This window comes from Ipomoea triloba, chromosome 9 (genome assembly GCF_003576645.1).
Source record: "Ipomoea triloba cultivar NCNSP0323 chromosome 9, ASM357664v1".
NCBI classification, from domain to species: Eukaryota; Viridiplantae; Streptophyta; class Magnoliopsida; order Solanales; family Convolvulaceae; genus Ipomoea; species Ipomoea triloba.
The window spans coordinates 7,032,581-7,054,775 of record NC_044924.1 but is presented as its reverse complement, the minus strand read 5'-3'; the positions used below and the strand labels follow the sequence as shown (position 1 = coordinate 7,054,775).

General features: G+C 37.9%; 5 protein-coding genes across 5 annotated transcripts; 1 reads left to right on the top strand and 4 right to left on the bottom strand.

The window, feature by feature from the left end:
• Positions 1-2,227: 2,227 nt before the first annotated feature.
• Positions 2,228-3,187, bottom strand: LOC116029222 (protein ALP1-like). The gene is made up of 2 exons (XM_031271133.1): positions 2,758-3,187; positions 2,228-2,667 (listed from the first exon to the last, which is right to left on the bottom strand). The coding sequence occupies exons 1-2, from the start codon at positions 3,185-3,187 to the stop codon at positions 2,228-2,230; spliced, it is 870 nt and encodes a 289-aa protein (XP_031126993.1).
• Positions 3,188-6,397: 3,210 nt separating this feature from the next.
• LOC116028298 (NADPH-dependent aldehyde reductase-like protein, chloroplastic) lies at positions 6,398-7,531 on the bottom strand. Its single transcript, XM_031269954.1, has one exon. The coding sequence runs from the start codon at positions 7,435-7,437 to the stop codon at positions 6,637-6,639; it is 801 nt and encodes a 266-aa protein (XP_031125814.1). The 5' UTR covers positions 7,438-7,531; the 3' UTR covers positions 6,398-6,636.
• A 1,959-nt stretch (positions 7,532-9,490) lies between these two features.
• Positions 9,491-10,577, bottom strand: LOC116028774 (NADPH-dependent aldehyde reductase-like protein, chloroplastic). The gene has a single exon (XM_031270591.1). It carries the CDS (start codon positions 10,515-10,517, stop codon positions 9,708-9,710), a length of 810 nt encoding a protein of 269 aa, XP_031126451.1. The 5' UTR covers positions 10,518-10,577; the 3' UTR covers positions 9,491-9,707.
• Positions 10,578-13,081: 2,504 nt separating this feature from the next.
• On the top strand, positions 13,082-15,947 carry LOC116030787 (protein SINE1-like). The gene is made up of 3 exons (XM_031273125.1): positions 13,082-13,326; positions 13,953-15,271; positions 15,404-15,947. Exons 2-3 carry the CDS (start codon positions 13,958-13,960, stop codon positions 15,782-15,784), a joined length of 1,695 nt encoding a protein of 564 aa, XP_031128985.1. The 5' UTR covers positions 13,082-13,326; positions 13,953-13,957; the 3' UTR covers positions 15,785-15,947.
• A 2,588-nt stretch (positions 15,948-18,535) lies between these two features.
• Positions 18,536-20,480, bottom strand: LOC116028726 (patatin-like protein 6). Its single transcript, XM_031270534.1, has 2 exons — positions 19,457-20,480; positions 18,536-19,332 (listed from the first exon to the last, which is right to left on the bottom strand). The coding sequence occupies exons 1-2, from the start codon at positions 20,360-20,362 to the stop codon at positions 18,982-18,984; spliced, it is 1,257 nt and encodes a 418-aa protein (XP_031126394.1). The 5' UTR covers positions 20,363-20,480; the 3' UTR covers positions 18,536-18,981.
• Between the last annotated feature and the right edge of the window lie 1,715 nt (positions 20,481-22,195).

Sequence of the window (22,195 nt, the reverse complement as noted above, 5' to 3'; positions counted from 1 at the left end):
AAAGGGCTAGAGCTCCTGGGAGTAGAGATACGAGGAGGAGTCTTCTTCGATAGTCAAAACCAGAGTCGAGTTGGCTTAAGCTCAGCACTGATGACAGCAAAAACGGAAGAATATGAATCGTGCGGGCTATGGAGGTGTGTTTCGTGATGACAAAGGCAATTGGGTTGAAGGTTTCATAGCCAACCTTGGTATATGCTCGTTTGAGGAAGCTGAGGCTTGGGTCGTGCTGAAGGGACTCAAAATAGCTTGGGAAAGAGGAGTTAGGAAGGTTATGGGGGAGACTAATGCTATCAATATTGTTGAAGCGCTTAATACGCCTAATAGTGGAAGTAACTATCGCGCGTTATTGGCTAATATCATCCAGGTTGATGAAGCCTTTGGGATATTAATGTGACTCATATTTTTCAGGAATATAACCGAGTGGCTGATGAGTGTGTCATGTGTGTCGCAAGTGGAGAGAGAAATTGCTAAATGAGAAAGAGAAGAGAAAATAAGAAAAAGTTGTAGGGATATAGAACAAATAGTGGAGAATTTGTAAATTTGATAATTTAGGGTGTGTTTGGAAAGCAGGAAAATGATTTCTGGAAAATGACCTTTCTTGTGTTTGGCTGCAAAGCAGAAAACTGTATATTGTGTGTTTGGTTCATTTTCCAGAAAATGAGGAGGAAGTGTTTGGTTCATTTTCCAGAAAATGAGGAGGAAAATGAACATAATTCTATAATTACGTGTTTTAGTATATTTGTTTAAATATAACAACATTTATAATTAACAAATGACTAATAAAATATCAAAATAACTAACAAAGTATTACAATTAAAAATAACAAAGCAAAATAGAGTTGATCATTGCATCCAACATCTTACAATCCAAAATAAGATATCAAAATAACAATTCCTAAATAACTAGTTGATCATCCCATCCAAATTTTACAATTCAAAATAAGATATCAAAATAACAATCTAGCAATCCAACATTAAAGTCTTACAATCCAAAATAAGATATCAAAATAACAATCTAGCAATCCAACATTAACGTCTTACAATCCAAGAGAAAGTCATAAAATCCAACATAACCAATATCTAACTCAAAGATGAAATAAAGCTCTCAATCCACTTTCTCTTCAAGCTTGAACTCTTCACCTTGAAAATTCTAGCTTGAACTTCGTTTGTCATTAGAAATTCAAATGCTTTGCACAAGTCATCCTCGTGAAAGTCGGCGCCTATTGTCATCACTTGTTGATACAAATTCACTTTCATCACTGCCACTGGTGCTCAATGATTTAATGGCTGATGCAATGTTACCAAGTTGCTTTGCCATTTCATCAACTTTCAAGTCAAGTGACTTTCTCTTACGCCCTGATTTTTGAGACGAAGTAGCAGTTGATACAGATGTTTTCCCCCTAGTTTCTTCATCATTTTGGTCATGCAAGTTTTCAGGAGTTATGTCATCCACTTCATTGGTACTTTCTAGCTCAATATCTGCAAAAGATTTTGCAAACCTTCCTACAGCACAATCTCTCCCAACAACAATAGACATTTCATCATAATACTCAATTTTTCTGTTCAATATAGTTTCATACTTGGGAGTTGCCTATCAATAAAAAGCAAAAATACATTAAAAAGTATGCAATAGTAAAAAAATTTAACATTAGAATTATGTTAATACCAAATTACCGAGATAAGCTCCATATAAGTTGCTGAATCGCATGTAATCATTTTCAACGAATCCTCCCAACCAACTCCACTCAAATTTTTCAGTTTGCAAATCATCATCCACGTGTTCTTCACTGTTTTCAAATGATTCTCTACATGTTTGGATTCACATGCAACATTGAATTGTTCAGAAATAGTAGAAGCAACACGGTTGAATGAGGAAGATCTAAAATTGTTAGTTGGATTGTTGGGATTGTTAGCCTCTTCAGCTAATATCTGTAGAAATACACCATCCATTGGCTTTGTCCACCTAAATTGCTTAGAAGTGCCAATTCCCTTGCCTTTATTCATGATGCTATAATAAATACAAATAATTTTGGAATTAAAGTATATATCATATTTAACAATAAAACAAATATCAACTATAAAGTAATCCAAGTTTAACAATTAATAACATTCAACAAAGCAGCACTAAGAAATGTTTAACAATAAAACAAGTACCAAACATAAACTAATCCAAGTTTAACAACTAATAACATCCAACAAAGTAGCAATAAGAAATGTTTAACAATAAACTAGATACTAAAGTCATTCCACATTTGTTCTGCAATTTCATCCCTCTTTGCATTCCACTGTCTAGCCTCGTGTCTTTCTTCACTTTGAGTATGAGATAATGTCAACAAGCTACCATCATCATCAACTAATGCTTGATTAATTTCATCATTAGGATCGATTCCCATAATATGGTTATGAATTATGCAACAAGCTAAAACTATATCCACTTGTATCATAAAATCCCAAAATGGTTCTGCATCTAATACACGGAATCGTTTCTTCAAAATTCCAAACACTCTTTCAATAGTTGTTCTTAAGGACGAATGACGAAGATTAAATAGTTCTTTCTTATTCTCAGGACGATGACCACTAAACTCCTTCAAATGATATCTAACACCACGGTATGGAGTAAGTATCCCATTCCGGATGCCATATCCAGCATCACCAAGATAATATTTTCCTACAAGTGTACACAACTTGATTACTTATATGTAATTTTTATATAATATATTGTAACATAATGAAAAAATGATAGTTGTATTAGTTATACCTTCTGGAATTTTAAATCTATTGGGACGTGTGAGTGCATCATTCAAGACACGAGAATCGTGTGCACTACCTTCCCACCTAGCAAGCACATAACAAAATCTCAAATCAAACGTGACGGCAGCAAACACATTTTGTGTTGTTCCACCTTTCCGTCCGCGAAATCTTCCTTGCACATCAAGTGGCACAGAAGCACGAATATGGGTTCCATCTATTGCTCCTAGACAATCTTTAAAGTATGGATAAAATCGAGGATTGCTAATGATTTCATGGGGAGTTAATTCACTATCCGGTAATACTATGAGCTTCTTATACAAAGTTAAAATGGCTCTCAAAACACTTCTAAAATAATGATGAACTGTCTCAATTGACCTATAATACCTTGATCCAATAACCCGAAATCTTACATTGTGACCTATTATATGTAAGAACATTATCACTTGTTCTTTAACACTAACGGCTCTAGTTGTGTGCAATAAGTTATTAGTGGTAAGAATGTCACACAACTTATAGAATGAAATAGGTCGCATTCTAATAATGCTAATACATTTTTTATCACCCTCACACAAAATACTATTTATGTAAGAATCACGGTCATAATCTCTATTGACTATCTCATGCTCTATTTGATTTTTTTTCCTAAGAAATTGCAATAAAAGAATCCCAACAGCTAGTATTGCACTTGATGCACTCATCACAGCAGCACGTACATGATTATTATCCATCTATACAATCCAAAAATACAAAATAATCACCATAATAATATCACAATTGTTATAAATTATTTATTTATACCAACAAAAAATCACAACAAAATAACATATCTCAAAAACATAATCAAACAATACATAACAATAAAAAAAAAACCCAATTAATAAAAACATTGAGTTTTGAAGTTGAAAGCAAACACACAGAGTATTAAATTTCTTTACTGAGAGTATAAGTATTAGATATGTAATTCAATAAAGAGTTTCCTTTGATAGCATAACAATGGCAGCAAATGCAATTAAAGATCATTTACTTTTGAACTTGAGCTACTAATGGATAATGCAGCAATCAAATATATATATATATATATGTATTCACACATACACATATTCATGAGTACAAAACCACCAAATTCCCACCACACAGCAAATCAATAACTATATGGTCCATGGGAGAAGAATAACTTTATGGTCCACAGCAGTCAGCAATAACATTATCAATAATATACTTACTGCACCCTGAAGGTAGTAACCCACTAAAGCTTAAGCTAGGTAGCTGAAACATCATATATATATATATACACACACAGGTTCACAGAAACGATGTGTGAAAGGGGGTTGTTGCATTGAGTATAAAGAGAAATCATGGGCAAAGCAGAGATTTGCAACCACCCATAAAAATTCCATATTCTCTGTAAAGCCTCATTCTCTGAGCCCATTATAAAGAAAGGGAATAAGGGTTCAAATATATGCCCTCCTACTAGAAAGAACAGAAATTGAGAAACCAGTCCCAGGGACTGGTTTGCGCCCAGTCCCAAGGACAGGTTTCGCAAGCCAGTCCGTCGGGACTAGTTTTGCAAGCCAGTCCGACGGATTGGTTGCGAAATTAGTCCGTTTTTTGGTCAAAAATAGGCAAAAAATTTCAGATCTGAAGAGGATAGTGAGATGCAAATGGAGAGAGTCGTTGATGATGGGAAGAGAAAGAAAAATACCTTGATGATGGGAAGAAGAAGAGCCACTGGAAGCCAAATGGAGAGAGCAGATGAAGAGGAGGTGTGAGATGCAATGGCGAGCAGTGAGAAGCGCAGCAGAGGCGTGAGAGGTGAGAAGCGAAGCAGAGGCGTGAGAGGTGAAAGGCGAAGCCGCGAAGGGCGTGAGAAATCTGGAAAATGACTTCCCCCAAAAAAAAGGGGAAGTCATTTTCCTCCAAATTAGACTCATTTTCCATTGACTAATTTACTATTTTCCTTTGACCTTGTTTTCCTTGCCCTTCCCAAACACCACAAACCCGGAAAATGATTTCTAGAAATCATTTTCCGGGTTTCCAAACACACCCTTAGAAGTGTGACTCATTTTTAAAAGTGAGAAAAATTTACAGGGATAATGATAGCCTTAGTTTCTATTAGCCTTAGTTTCTATATTACTCATTCTCCTTTTCCTCCTCATTTTATTTTTTTTTTTGGAATAAAGGCTAAATTAGCCACTGAACGTAACGCGCTAGTGCAATCAGACCACTCAACCTAAAAAACATGCAATTACCCCACTCAACCACGCAAATCCCTCCAATTTCACCAGGTAGCCGGTTGCCAGCCCTTCCATCCAGTTACATAGCTGACGTGGATGCTTACATGGCATTTTATTTCATTTCCTTCCCATTTTCTTCTAACACCTGTCTTCCTCTTTTCTTCCTGCTAACACCTGTCTTCTTTTTTCTTCCATCTGCTACTCTCTTTCTTAGGTAGAAGTTTTTTTTTTTTTTTTAATTTGAAAACCAAACCACAAAGCTTCATTAATCTAAACTCAGGGAGATAGTAAAGAGATTTAATTTCAACATTCCAGGAATTGGCAGTGTCCAACGCTCCAAGCAGTCCCCAGGAATTATGCCAAAGTTTCGCATTTTTCGCCAGTAAAAGAGATTTAATTGCAATCGCATAATGGCACAGCTCATTTGTAGACAAAACGTTAAAATAGTTTCTCACCCAAACCCAGATATCATCCCCATCCTCAACACCCCAATTCCAACCATAGAAGTAGTAGTGATCATATTACTACTAAAACTATGCAAAATTAAAGCTAAATCTCCTAATCAGAATGATTGAACTCACCAAACCACCGGCGGTAAAAAGGGCGGCGGAGCACCTCATTGTACATCGTCGGCACCGCTGCCTACAGGTACGCAATTTTCTTGACGGGGCGCTGAAACTCCTGATACAACTCACTAATCCATCGGCTGTAAAATGCGCAGGGCACCTCGCTAGGAGGATTGCACATCGCCGGCTGCTCTCCATCTTCTTCGACAACAACAAGAGCTAAAAGATTAAGCACTGCTAGTTAGCTACCTTTAGTGTTCTTGCATGCGGCCTCTCCCCTCTCCCCTCTCCCCTCTCCCCTCTCCGGTAGCACCACAAGTTTCGTTTGTTTCCTCCGTGAAGATTCTTGATGGATGATATGATGATGATGGCGGAGTTTGACCGGCTAGGCGGGGAGAAGGAGAACCGCCGGGACGCCAGGACGGTGGCCAGGTCGGGAGTGGTGGCAGTCTCGGCGATGATGGAGGTTGGGGGGTGGCAAAACCGGACACAGCGCAGCAGAAAAGGAAATTGCACGTTTGGGGGGGCGGCAGAGATGTCGATGGTCTCGATGAAGGCTTGAAGCGATTTGGGAATTTTTATACGGTTAGATTTGTTTATTACACGCTAGAAGAAAAGGAAAACAAAGAGAAGAAAAGGAAAACAAAGAAAAGAATAAATATCGCCATATCATCATCCATGTCAGCAATAAACCGGAAGGAAAGGTTGAAACCGGCTACTCGGTGAAATTGGAGGGATTTGCGCTGTTAAATGGGGTAATTGCACATTTTTTAGGTTGAGTGGTCTGATTGCACTATGACGTTACGTTCAGTGGCCAATTTGGCATTTATTCCTTTTTTTCTTTTTGCAACAAACATAACATTTACATTAACTCAAATTCAAATGGAGAACATTACATAAAAAATCAAGATGGTACAATCACTACTCCCTATAATTCGACAAAGAAACAGGATACGAGGTAATGTAATTAAAACATTTCATTATTTTCATCTTATTATTTTTGCACTCCATCAAATTACAATTTATTTTTACCCTTATTCCATCCTCCCACCAAACACCTTGTAAAATTTCCTTCCTTCTCTTCTACTACACATAGCCACCATTGACTCGAATAGTCTGCCCGTTGACCCACCCGCCGCCGTCACCGGCCAAGAACGCAACCACCGGAGCTATGTCCTCCGTCGTCCCAAGTCTACCCAAGGGGCTCTCGTCTATTACCCTCTGTATTACCTCCTCCGATTTCCCCTCGAAGAACATCTCCGTCGCCACCGGCCCCGGCGCCACGCAGTTGGCGGTGATCCCCGTCCCTTTCAGCTCTTTAGCCAGAATCTTCACCATCGCTTCCACCGCCGCTTTTGAGGCGGCGTACGCGCCGAAGCCGGGCCTCAGCGCCGCCGTCGTGGAGGAAGTGAGGCAGATAATCCTCCCGCCGCCGCCGCGGGTGATTCTGTTCGCAGCTTCCTTGCAACAGACGAACGCGCCGCGCGTGTTGATGTTGAAGGTCCTATCGAAATCCTCGATCGCGGTGTCGGCGAGAGAAGGGTACTTGGCGTCCAGGACGCCGGCTGAGTTGACCAGGATGTGGACCGGCGAGTTGAAAGCCGACTCGGCCGCGTCGAAGAGGGCCTTCACTTGGGCCGGGTCGGACACGTCGGCTCTGACGGCGATTGCCCGCGGCGAATCGGCCGATGAATTGAGTTGGGAGACGACGGCGTTGGCCTGATCTGAGTTTGCGGTGTAATTGACGACGAGTTTAGCACCGAGCGAAGACAAATGGAGGGCGATGGCTTTGCCGATTCCTCGCGACGAGCCGGTGACGATGGCGACTCGATCTTTTAACGGCAAGGCTGGGCTTGACGGCTTGACCACGCTGCTTTCGTCGGCCATTAGAGCGGCGGCGGCGGACCTGATTGGTAATAGAAAATAGGAATATAATAGTGGGAATTTTGGGCTTTTGGCAATGATTGTAGAATATAATAATACGGGGTCATCATATATAAATTATGAAAATCATTATGGGTCGGATAATAAGACCGCATATATCTTGAAAGAATCTACTACACATGCTCCCAAATTCTACTCCCTTACTTATACTCCCTGAGGCGCAAATTATATCGTGGACCGTGGTCCACAATGCATTGTGGACCGCGGTCTCAAAACGACGTTGTTTTGATTAATGAAAACAGACGGATGAATTCGCGCCACTCACTTTCTTTTCATATATACTGCACTTTCTTTTCATATATACTCCAGTTACCTTTCAACACAACTGCAGTTACCTTTCAACACAACTGCAGTTACTTTTTGATATAACTACAGTTTCATTCGATAATATCAAAACAAATGTAAGGCAGTATCTTTTGGAATGAACTGTAGTGTCAATTACGGGGCACCGTCTCCCACTTACTAAATCGACGTCGTTTTGGGACCGCGGTCCACGATATAAGAACTGTCCCTGAGGTGTCAAACACACATTGGTTATTTTCATCATGTGGACCCACAGAAAAGTGTCTACATTAATAAAATGTGAAAGGGAGTACAATCTGGGAGTATAAAGTGGGAGTACACCAAGTATTTTCCATCTTGAAATGATAAGATAGTAAAGGTTGATGTGACATATTTTTGTTTTTATTTGGTTTGTCAAATTTATAGCCATTTTTGCAAGATTAGGTTATCCACGTAACTTTTCTGTTGGACTCTTAAATTATAGTGTGATGTTGATACTTTTCTTGGAACTCACAATATAAAGATAATTTATCATATCTTATCATGTCATGAGTAAAAATGATAGAGTAGAAAATGAGAGTCTTTATAGTACCCTAATGAAATAAGAGTTTCACTTAACTTTTTCCTTTCTTTCCCAACTACTATTAATAATCATTCCCATTCCACCTTACTACCAAACATAGAAAATACTTTCACCAAAACTTGTTATCCTTACCAAGTATTTAATACCCATACCGATTCCGATTTTCATGTGCGAACCAAACACATCCTGAATCTCTTCTAATATCAATCACCCTAACTCCCTTTCCCCACGTCCATTCCAGGCCCTTTAATATTTCCCACCCGTCTATCTCAGCAGCATTACGTACATTTTCCATACCCATGAAACATTGAAACCTCCAAGCCATCTTCCATTATTAAGTGCGAAAACTGCCAAAGTTGAACTTTCTATTTTGTGCCCCTTATCAAAGCTTGCATGTGTTTATTAACAAATTTAAAAACTTGTTTAAAAAATATAAATTTTTATATCTTTCTATATTACTCAGTAGGTCGATAAAAAATGTTTTTTTTTTTTTTTTTTTTTTTTTAAAAATTTTTAAAAAAAAAAAATTTTTTTTTTTTTTTGAAAAAAAATTTTTTTTTTTTTTTGAAAAAAAATTTTTTTTTTTTTTTGAAAAAAAATTTTTTTTTTTTTTTGAAAAAAAATTTTTTTTTTTTTTTGAAAAAAAATTTTTTTTTTTTTTTTTTTTTTTTTTTACAAATCTTGAAACATAAGCCGTCCAACAATGGGACAATAAATCAAAGTATGAGTTTTTGTTTGTTTGTTTATTTATTTTTAATAATGTTGTATTAATATCTATCTCCTCAGTCTTGACCATCCACCATGCACTATTGATTTGTAACACACTAAGACTCATGCCCCTGGACCTCTAGCTTCTCAATAAGCCAGGTCAACGTAGTGTTCTTCGAATTCATCATTAATGACTTAATGTATACAACTTCATAAGTTTTTGTTTTAATTAAAAATATATATTATTCAGAGTGTAGAAAGATTAAATTTGACTTTTTTATAAGCTTATAAAATAGAAATGCGACTCTCTATGACATATCATAGCATTAAATAATTAACAACTCAATTACTAACTATTTCAAATTATCGTGTTAACTTCGATATTGCAAATCATGTTATATAGCATACGGGGCACGAGGCATATTTGAACAAGAACGCCTTATAAAAAGTCTAATCATTTGACTAATAAATATTTTTTGGCTAATACATTTATTTAGTTATCCAACAAAAAAAAAAGAGAAAAAAATACGTCACAGCACAAGTGATCAACCAAATGACCTAAAGTCTTCACTTCATATTTTCGAGAGTCAATAATTGACCAGAAAATATAATCTAAAAAATAAAATGTAAAAACAAAAAATCACACAAAGCCACCGTTAACCCGAATAACCTGTCCGTTGATCCACTCACCACTATCACCCGCCAATAACGCAACCACCGGAGTTATGTCATCCGTCTGCCCCAGTCTCCCTAACGGCGTTAGATCCATAAGCCTTTTTATCATCTCCTCCGTCTTCCCCTCGAAGAACAACTCCGTCGCCACCGGCCCAGGCGCCACGACGTTGGCCGTGATCTTCGTCCCCTTCAGTTCTTTCGCCAATATCTTCACCATCACCTCCACCGCCGCCTTCGACGCCGTGTACGTAGCGTACCCGGGCAACAACGCCCCAACCGTCGAGGTCGAGAGGCAGATGATCCTCCCTCCGCCGCCGCGCGTGATCCTGCTCGCCGCTTCCTTGCAGCAAACGAACGCGCCGCGCGTGTTGATGTTGAAGATCCTATCGAAGTCCTCCACGGGGGTGTCGACGATCCTGGGGTACTTGGGATCGGCCACGCCGGCGGAGTTGACCAGGATGTGGACCGGCGAGTTGAACGCCGACTCAGCCGCGTCGAAGAGGGAGGTTACCTGAGCCGGGTCAGAGACGTCGGCTTTGACGGCTATGGCTCGTGGTGGATTTGAGCCGTGGTTGGAATTTATTTGGGAGACGACTGCGTCGGCTTGCGCTGAGTTGGAGGTGTAATTGACTACTACCTTGGCGCCGAGTGACGCCAAATGGAGAGCAATGGCGCTGCCTATTCCCCGGGACGAGCCGGTGACGATGGCTACCCGGTCTTGCAGTGGAAAGGCGGCTTGGCTTGGCTGCTGGACGGCGCTGCTAGCTTCGGCCATTGTCGGCTAATTGGCTTTTGATTATAGAGACTATGAACTTTAGTGCAGTGCAGTAGAAGAAAGTAAAGCAGAATATATAGGGGGGCAGCCGGCGGGAAAGAGAAGCCACCTCATCGCTGACATCACAACTCAATTAAATATAGCAAGATGGCTACGCACGTGCGTGCAGTTGACTTTTTGGTTTTTAAGAGTTTTTATAGGTGTGATTGGGAAAGAGCAAATGAGAGGGGAGGAAAAAAAATCAAATCTGATTTAAAAAAAAAAAAAAAAGATCTATCAGGCTCCATTGTTGTAGCCCTCGCAGGTGTGGCACGCTGCCCTTAGGATTTTGTGCGATGACATTACTGTTTCAGTAACACTCCTCTTACAGTTAAACCCAATCTTTCTCTCTCTTACTTTCTCTCACATCCACCTCATTATTTACTGTACCAAAAACTCTAAATAAACCATTGATGTGGTTGCTCTTAGCGATGACCGGTTTCTTATCATCCCAACACATGATGGTGGGAAAAGAGTTACATTTGGGAGTTAGTTTACTCAGTGCAATCGATCACTTTAAAATCTTATTTTAGCGACAATATAAATGTTCAAGTCCCATTGAAAATTTGTAAGTCTTTGACCGATAAAATGATAGAAATTTATAGATTGAAATAACAACTTGTAATTTATCTCCTCTAGAAAAAAAAATAAAAATAAAAGGGATGTGACATCATTGCTGACATCATTATTCAATCGTCGTTGACTTTCTTGATTCATGCATGGTGTTTGGTTTATTACTATCTTAAGGTCAGGTGTCACGATATTGTATACAGAGTATTTAATAAAATTATATTTTATTATATTTTAAAATATTGTTGGCTAAATTCTAAACCTTGCACTTATATTCAGATCTTTAAAGTTGATGTAAAAAACTCAGATCTTTATATTGTGATAATTATATTTAAACATTTAAAAATTTAGTGGAAAGTATAAACTCTTGTATTTTGTAACAATTGTATTCAATTGTAACATATAACTCTAAAATTATTCAATTTTCTTGATGCATTTGAACTTGCAGAATTTATGAATCTTCCCATTTATTTTATGAGTGCATGGGTGTGTTGTATTTGGTGAAGTTTTACTAATGCTGATATGATTTTATTGCAAAATTAATCTTGGTGAACGGAATGGGAATTTTAATTTGTTGGTGAAATACCCAGTTATGGTTGTTTAAAATGATATTGCCCATTAAAGGATATATAGTGGACAGATAAATCACCCCGTGAGTTCAGGGGCGAGACCTCCATTATGACGTTACAAACCTAAACACGCGAAGCTATTATATGTATTGTGTATGGAAACACGACAACCTAGCTATACTATGGTGCTGGCAACATAGTAGTGAAACCATGGATGGCTATTGGATGACTGGTGACCTCGAAATACGGCGTGTAGTGGGCAGTGGGGGTTGAGCGCCCCCTCTAGTGATGGGGAGGGGGTCGTGGACTCGTGGTGGTGAAGACATACATAGGTGTAAATACGCATGCGATATGGAGGGGTAGTGATCGGGCCATACTTACCGCCACATGCATGGTCGATGAGATAAGTCCGCCAAATTCCTCGAGTCGTGGTGTGGTCAGCGGGAGCCGAGCGCCCCCACCCCGGTGCATCAGTGACGTCTCTGGGAGTGTGGAGGTGGTATGTCGTATGTGGGTGAAGACATGGGAGGTGAGAAGCTGGATGGAGACGTGGGTGAAGACATGGGGCAAGAGATGTACACATGAATGGTAAGCACGAATAACATATACCCATCATCTACTTGATAAGACGAGGGAGATTCTTTAACACTATAAAAGAGGGGCGACATACTTCCTTTGCACATCAACTACGGAGTATTTGATTAGTACATTTCTCATGGTTTGGTGTAGCTAGTGGTCTAAACTTCCTGCAAGGGTGTTTGGGTTCGATCCCCTATACTTGTTTAAAGTATATATTTTTCATATATTATGTTTTTTTTTTAAAGTAATGTTACATTATAATTTTTTTAAAAATATTTTATGCGCAAACTCTAGTAATCCATGTGAAATTTGATTTGCTCATGCATTGGGTTGTAAATTATAAATGTTACAAAATACAAATATTTTATATTAACTTGACAAAGTTTAGAGATTTTAATTATGTTTATACATAAATGGATGTAATTGTTACAAAACACAAATATTTGTAATTTTTTTACTCTATTTAAAAAGTTTGAATATAATTGCCACATGACGTAAATGTTTGTGTTTTTTCTCCAAGTTTTTAAAATTTGTATATAATTGTCAGAGAGCATCCTCAATAGTCCACAATTTAAAAGGTGCATAATCACCACATGTAATAATTCATAAATGTCTAAAGATAACCGAACGGGACTAGTTCAAGTGATAGACCATCCAATTTAAAGTTAGTAATCTCATGTGGAGGTTCGATTTCCACAAAGAAGATTAGGAAGAAAAAAACAGTAACGGTGAGGATAGCGGTGGAATTAAGGAGAAAGAATTGAAATTGAAGGGTACCCTCCAGTTTGATCAAAGGGAAGACAGTGAGACAGAAATTCGTGCCCGAAAATGCGGAAGCTCAATCCATACTATAGCCCCACTGTAATAAAATCTTTAATACAATTTGATTTCTTTCCCTTTTCAGAATCTCCATTTTCCCATTTTCGAGGACTATTTTAGTAAAGGCCGGAGTTTTTGGTAATTCATGAGCTATTCTTAGACGATAAACCAACAATCCGGAGGTTGAAGCTTGAGATGGTGAAGGGTTCATCATTGATACTCAAAGGTTAAAGGTATGATTCTTTTGGACGTTGAAGCTCTTTTTTTAGCCAATTTCGAATGCCCATTTCCCATGTTTAGTTCAAGATTTTTTGAATCTTGTTTAGTAGCGATTGCTAGCTATGTACAAACACCCGAACTTCCATATATGCTTCTGAACTTACAGAATTTATGAATCTTTCCATTTTCTTTTGAGTGGGTGTGTTGTATTTGTTGAAGTTTTACTAATGCTGATCTGATTTCGTTGCAAAATCTTGGTGAATGGAATGGGAATTTTGTTGGTGAAATACCTGGTTATGGTTGTTTAGAAATGATCTTGCCCATAAAAGAATAATGGAGGGATAAATTACCCCGTGAGTCAGCGGCCCATTAGGTGGAAGAACTGGTGGAGCCCACCACATTGGTGTAACCATCCCACACTGTGACTGCTAGGCTCGATCCTGTGTCATTGCCTGCAATTTAACATCCAAGAACCAACTAAGCTGTCTGTGTAGACTGTTTAGAAATGATTTGGCATAGGGGCTGAGGGATAGCTATCACAGTTAAGGGGTAGGACTAACTGAATTTGAGTACAAGAAAATGTGGTTTTTGGAGTATGATAATGGTGGTTTTTGGTTGAAATTTATTGTGGTTTGATTAGGGTAAATGATGGGAAGAAGTCTAAGCCCTATACTTAGGAAAGAGTTGGAGAATCTTGACAAGGATGCAGATAGTAGAAAATCAGCCATTAAAGCTTTGAAGTCATATGCGAGGGAGTTGGATAGCAACGCGATCCCCCTCTTTCTTGCCAAGGTTTCTGAGACCGAGGAGGCAGGTACTTCATCCGGTGAATGCACAATCTCGCTGTATGAGGTTCTTGCTCGTGTCCATGGACCGAAAATCCTCCCTCAGATTGATAACATCATGGCCACCATCATCAAGACCTTGAAATCGAGTGCAGGGTCGTTTGCTCTTCACCAAGCTTGCTCGAAAGTGGTTCCAGCTATTGCTAGGTATGGGATTGATCCCGCAACTTCAGAACAGAAAAAGCGATATATCATTGACTTGCTTTCCAAGCCCCTTTCAGATTGTCTTTTGGCCACTCAGGAGAGCTTATCTTCTGGGGCTGCTATATGCTTAAAGGCTCTTGTAGAGACAGACAATTGGCGGTTTGCTTCGAATGAGATAGTGAATGAGGTCTGCCAAACAGTTGCCGGGGCATTGGAAAAGCATGCTCAGGCGAGTTCCCACATGGCCCTCGTAATGTCTTTGGCTAAACACAATAGCTTACTCGTTGAAGCGTATGCCAGATTATTGATACAATCTGGATTATGCGTTCTGAGATGTGGAAATGGGGAGGGAAATTCTCAAAAGCGTTTGTTAGCCATTCTTATGATCACCTCCCTGATGAGGTGTTTGGATCCCAGAAGCATATTTTCTGAGCTGGGAATGGTTATTGAACACCTGGGGATGTGTCAATCAGATAAGATGCAATATGTCAGAGGAGCAGCATTTGAAGCACTTCAATTGGCTAAAAGAATATGCTGTGAGAAAGGCTCAAAATTTGAAAAGGACGTCGAGCCAACCAATGGCTCAAGTTTTGACAGTAGAGGGAATTTCCATAGGAGAAATATGTGTGAATCTGATGATCAGTCACCTATAACTACATCACCCGAATCAGAGACTGCTGATTCACTTATTTCGTTGGATCCTATACTCGACTCCCAGAATTCAACCAATTTGATCTCTCAAGGTTTGGGTAATGATCAAAAGAGTGCGAAGAGGAGACTTTGGAGAAGGTGTGGGAATGGTGCCCTTAAAGAAGAAATTTTGTCAGATGTTGCCCGCCAAATTGCCATTCAGAACTCTGAACATGATGAACTGACTAGCAATCACAGTGACTATAGTGATGTATTTGCAGGGTATATCCCAGGAAGTGGTCGAAATGGATTCATCAGGAACAGAACTCCTAGTCCTCAGGTATGGCTTCATTTTTTATTTATTTATTTATTTATTTTTTTGCAATGTAGTATCAGTATGTGAGATATATAAGAACATGAATGCTGCATGAGCCTTGCATTGTTGTAATGACTGACTATTTTCGTGTTTCAGAGGTCACGCTCTCATATTACACCTGAAAATTTAGCAATCTTTAACGATAGAAGCTTGGATTTTCTTGGAAAGAACACTCGCCATTACACCAGTCGTCCTTCCTCGTGCAAATTGGAGTCCCCTAGGAGGTGCAGAGAAGACAACAGGGACAGAAAATCATCAGAATCAACATCTTCGACAGAAGATGCGTTGGCTGATACTGAATCTCAGTGCTTCACAAAGGCTGTACCTGAAAGTGAAACAAAATCTGAAGGTGCGTATACTCAACACACTTCAAAATGCAAAATGATCTGTGGATTTTCAGTTGCTGTGCTTGCCATTCTTGCATTTTTGTTGTGGGATGAGGATCAAGACGGGTTTTACAACCTCGTTCCCACCTAAATTTTGTGGTATGCTAGATCTTAGAATTGGATTTTAAGATTTTTGTTGCACCATGTTTAGAAGTTGGTTATCATAGGGTGAGAGTTGGAAGCTGTTCTATACTTTGATTAGGATGTTTTCTCAATCTGTCCACTTTTGCTTCTCCAAGAACATTCAGATTTCAGCATCACAAATCACATGCAACTATGTAGGGTATTGAATATTACTAAAAAAAAAAGAAAAAAATTGGACAAAAATTACCCCTTGTGGACTTGGGAATATGCTTTGGTTAACGACAAATTTGTAGACTCTGATCCAAAATGACATCCAGATTTTGTGTCCGAAGTTAATCAATGTGACTGTAAATAAATTGAATGCACATAGTATGTTAACTACCGACACAATATGTAAATAACATATTATGTGTAATCAATTTATTTACAAACATATAATTTATTAATTATGGACATATAATATATTAATTACATATATATAACTTTTGAATCATAATTTGCAATGTAAAGTGGACCAAGTTCATGTTATAACAATTGTTGGTTAACATACATTGCACTGTCGGCGCAGCCCAGCAGGTACATGGTTGGAGTCATTGGACTTGATTGCAAACTTTTCATGCCAACTAATTTTTGTCTCCCTCTCTTCCTAGTATTTTTTTCAATGAATTAATGTACAAATTACAGTCATAGTTTCATAAGGAAAACTAAACCAAAAATAAATATAAAATATTTACCCCATAATATTCTAGTTAACTGTGTTAATGGGACGCTAAACAAAACCTGACTTAATATTCACATACATACAGACTATTTAAGAATGAATTTTACTACGATCTATAAACTTTTACACAACACTATTATGTACACGTTTTCAGAGTCACTATTAATAGTTTCTTCTCTCGAACCCGAATTATTATTTTTGGAAGACAATATATGATAGCTCGCTTTTTGTAAAATTGGTGGAGAAGTAGAGATCTTTTGTTGATGATGCTGACTGGTGCATGATGAGAGGTGATGAACTAAAGTTGAGCACCTGGTTGCCCTTTGTTTCGGGTCAAACCCGGCCCTATCAAATCTTGCACCCAGCCCGGCCCTATCAAATCTTCCACCCAACCACCCACTAATAATATCACCATTTTTTTTTTCAAAAAATATTTGGCCTGAAATAAATTGAAGTGACTCCAACTCTCCAAGCTTGATTAATGATTAGTTGTGGACTACCCATTTCGAGTTGCATTCATTATAATTTCATACCGCGTTCATTACACCACTAAATTATTTCCATCATCATTTTAAATTATATTCAAAATTCACCTTTAAGTAGTGACTGTAAATTTTTTCGTAAATTAAAGATCAGATTATAATATATTTTATATATGTATGGAGCTTTTCTTTTTGCAGAAGGTACACACAATGGAACTAAAATAAAACTAACTATGACTTAAATTATATTGACCCGACATATAATCCGTGAGATGGTCTCACACAAGTTATTATTATTATTATTATTATTATTATTTTTAAATTTTACATCCATACCTCCGAGCACACGTTCACAGGTACTCCGTAACAAATTGAGCGTGACTGACGGGAAATAAAATGTACTTGCCCCTTAAACTTCAGCCATTACTTTGACTTTGTAGGTGAACTGCCTACCTCAAAAAGTTGTGTACATCGTTAAAACATCGTACTAATTTCTTAAGGTTACATGCTAAATATCTTATGCAATATTACCGCGATTTATTTACATATATTACAGTTATTATAATTCATGTCTGCTACTGTACAAATGAAATATGTTGTTAATATTATCTGTGGGACAAATATAGAAGGAAAGTGTTGAAGGCAAAGACAAGTTATAAACAGTGTTTACTTTTCAAATATGAATTATGCAGTTGAATGGATTGGTTGTCGTCTAGAGTGGTCCAGACATGGAGAGAGAGGAGTGTGGCCAGGGGGTTACTCATGTTTAATCATGTCCATTATGTGCTTTAATTGGAATCAATTACAATACTTATATTTATTATGTATATATATTTCAAAATTAACTTAATTGGAATATATTTCAATAAGTTTTAGAATTTTTTAAAAATACACTAGGAAGAGAAAAGCGTAGCATAACATGTTACATGAATGTCGGTCAAACAATTTCAGTTACAATTTGATGGATAAATAATGGACATGGGTCAACCTAATAAATGGATTATTATAGCTTAATTCAATTCAAAAGCATCACAAACGAGTCTCGGAGTGAAGCATCTTGGGCCAATCCATTGGTAGCAACCGACAGGGATCAACCTAAGAGATGATCTTGCCTTCGGCCAATCCATTGGTAGCAACCGACAGGGATCAACGTAAGAGATGATCTTGCCTTCGCTTTGAAGACTTAATTTGACAAGGAATATATGGCAAAAGACGTTGCATGCATGAGTGCCAGGAATTCAGGAAATGATACTATAATGACCGCAAATACGTGTATAGTAGGGACGTGTACCTTAATTGTGAACTTAATATTGAGAATCTGATCCTCATGGATAAGTTATAAGTATCATTGGACTCTATTATTCTAATTTTATTATGCATAATTTGTTTATTTGTTTTTTTTTTCTTTTTGAGTTAACATCATTTTCTCACTGTCATAAAAAACATGCAAGCTAGTGAACACGATTACTAACCAATTTAATCATAATTATCCTAAATTTTAAAATCCTAATTCAACACTATAAGATCTTAAACTTAAAACTGAATCAAAATAGAATATTTACCAAGATTAATAAATTTCAATCATCAAACTTAGCATATATATATGCCATAAACAAATTCTCTCTTAACTTCAAGAGAGACCATATACATATTCATCAACACTCATCTCTAATTTACATTTAACAATTAGAGAGCAACCCAATCCCAAAAAAAAAAAAGTAAAAAATAAAAAGAAAGACAAAGGCAAACCTTGACAACAAAAAACAAAGAGATTTATCACTAGCTCAGCACTAACTCGGATGTTTATGCTCATCTCGAGTGGCAGCAAACTTAACTCGACTCAACTTGACTCAGTGTCCATTGAATTGGTGGACCAAACTCCATACTCTAACCTACTCTAAAGGATATATGGGATAGTTACTAATATTTAATATAATATAATATTTGATTAGTTACCTAATATTCCATAATAATAATGTAGGTAAGATGTGAATAATTAATTTAACACGAAGAAATTGAGGATAGTGTGGTGGCGGAAGATGTCCTCGGAGATGCCGCCGACGCTTGTTTCAAAACGACGACCGGTAAAACACTGGTTTTTCTCCGGTCTTGTTCCTTCACCAATTCGCCGGCGAACAGATCCAGCTTTTCCAGATTTGAACTCTGGGCGAGCTTCTTCCCTTGGAATAGCACTGATTCCACATTCTTCTGTGCCAGCATTTCCTCTGCAATGCTCGCCGACGACTCCATTTTCCTCTCCTTCTTCTTCCCCAATATTCCGTGGCCTTGAATCCGGACGTAGTTGCTTTTGCTCCCGGACTCTCCAAAAGCCATTGATATAGCTTGATCTACCTGTTATTTTCAAATAGCATTTCAGAATAAGCTATTGTGTTTATTAAAAGTAGTGTTTCAAAATAAACTATTATATTTACAGGATTATAAGTTAAATAAATATTAAAATGGAAAAAGAACTTACCATGTCGGCAGCTCCGTCTCCGACGATATTAACGAAAGATGCAGGGGATGTCTTCAGATTTCCGGTAATGGAGTCCGATTCGCCGTTTCCCAAAGACACGACGAGCAAATCTTCGACGCCGACGGAGAAAGGGAACTCGTGCTTGTTGTTGAGGACGTGGGTGAGGGCGGCGGCGGTGGGGTTGTTCATGGCGACGCCGCCGCCGACGGCGGAGTTCTTGGTTCTGCCGTCCACCGACTTAAGTTCCAGCGCACGGTTAGCTACGGTTGCGGCGCAAACGTCGGCCATAAGGAAATCGCACGCGTCCATTTCCAGCGCGTCGGCGCGTGAGAACAGGAATGGGGCGCCGGTGGTGAGGTCATAGCAGGGGATGAGAACGGCTTTTAGAGTGTCCTTTAAAGTTAAATCTCCAAAGACTTTCTTAAACGCCTTTGACGGTTTGAACGACCTCCGGAAAATCCGGGCCGGTTCCGCGCGGGAAATTTTACGGCCGTTATCGACGATGAATCTGAGAGCCTCTTCGGCCGTAAAAAGCGGCCCGCCGTCCTTCCTGCGGGTGAAAAGCAAGGCGGCGAGGACGCCTCCGACGCCGGAGCCCGCCACGACGTCGAAGAAATCGGCAATGTGCGCATTCGCCTTCCCGGATTTCCGGCGAAGGCTCTCTTCCAAATGCGCCAAGGATTTCGCGGCCAGGACTCCGTCGGTGGATCCGCCGGCATCAATGGACAGCACTCGAACCTTTCCGGTCTCAAGGCTCTTTCCGGCGCCGGCAACCGACGGCGCCATCTGAATGGGATCGTCACATCCGAAAAGAAATTTGTTCTCAAGAATGGAGAAGATTTGGTTAGTGAGCTTATCAACTTCCATGGTGGAGTCGAGCATGGAGACTGTGGAGACGGCCGCCATTAATGATCAGTGGAAATGCGTTAATTAACCGACGAATCGAACGCAGGGAAGTAGCTGAGATGTATAGAGATGGAAGTTAAGAAGTGTATTAGTGTATATTGAGATGGGAGGAGAATGGAATGAGGAAAGGAAGCGGTTGAAGTTTGTATATATAGAATAGAAGAGAGAGAGAGAGAGAGAGGGAGGTGGGGCAGGGTAGAGAGTGGAGAGTAAAGGAAGTATGACGACTATCAACGAACATTCCTCAGGGGGTCGGCAACGGTAAATGTCTTGCCGGCGAATGTTTTTGACTTCCATTATTTTCCCTCTCTTATAAAGATTTTTTACACGTACTTAGCGGATTTTCGTCCTAAATTTTACTTTTAATATTTTCTCTCATAATGTCGCTTTTATTCATTGGATATCATGAATTAATTTTTTTGAGTACCATTAACACCGATATCATGAATTAATTAGTTTCACTATTTATCAAATTAAAAATAAAATTTAATTACCAATTATATGCCGCCATATCACGAAGGATGGATTGAAAAGGAAAAATATTAAAAGAGTTTACTACAAATATTTTTTATTTTTACTCCCTCACTTTTACTCCATGATGTGACAATTAATGATTAATTATCTTCATTCTGTAGGTCCCAATAAAAATGTCAAACATCAAAATTTTGTGAGGAAAATAAAAATTGGGAGTAAAATTTAAAAGAAAAAATAATATTTTCTAAAAATATTAGAGGTCTCTAGTATTACTCTTTAAGATTAGTTTAATCTAAGTTGAACCGCGATATATAAAAATAAAATTAAAATAAAAATAATTATTCTCTTCCCGAAAGTCTATGTATATCTCAAGTCCTCAAGACTACCACTTCTACTCTTTCTCATGATTATATTGTAATAATTTTTCTTTTTGTTTTCATTTTATTCGTATTATAAAATAGCTAGGACTAATCTCGTTAAATTTCTATGGAATCTCATTAGAAAATCGTTATTTTAAGAGTTTTATTGTTGTATCTATGATCTGCTTTATTTTCAGTCTTCCTTAATTAAGATCATATGTTAATGTTGTTTTTTTTTTTTTGGGTACAATGAGCTAATGTTATATGTGCTAAATATGGATAATTTCAGATAGTATGATTGCCTTAGTAGTTTACAAGTGAAATTAATAAATATGAAGATTTGAGCGGTTATGCTAATATAAAATTCATATCATGTAGCATTTTTTAGGGTTCTATATATAATTGTGATAGTTTAATTTTACTTTCATTTGAAGTTTTTATATAATTTCACTATTTTGGATAGACCAAATCAAACTAATTTTGATTAATACTTATGATAACAATTACAGTTGAATTGAAACTATTGACCAATAAAATTTTACTCTCTCCATCTTGTTTTATAAATTTATTTATATATAACAAAATTTCACTTGAAAATTTTTGTGATACTTAAATTTTTATTAACTTTTACCCTATTGAAAGTAAATGGTTATTAGCATAACAAATCTCTAGGGCAAAATTGCAAAGAGGAAACGTCATTTCGACAATCCAAAATTCAAGTTTCAATCGATAGTCACTAATCGGTTTGGATCTTTCTCATATATTGAAGGATAACTTCTCGTAGTTGAAACCTTAAAAGATAATGAGTGATGATGATATTTGGAAGTTATAGTAGTAAAGTATCATTAAAATTTATCCATAGCTCAAAATTTTACAATAGTAACACATCAAGAAGTATCAATGAGGCTTGAACATTAGACTCTGGATTTGGATTGAGTTTATTATTCACAAAAATGTATAGTTTAATATTATGTTTCAAAGTTAAATTGGGTAATTTTAT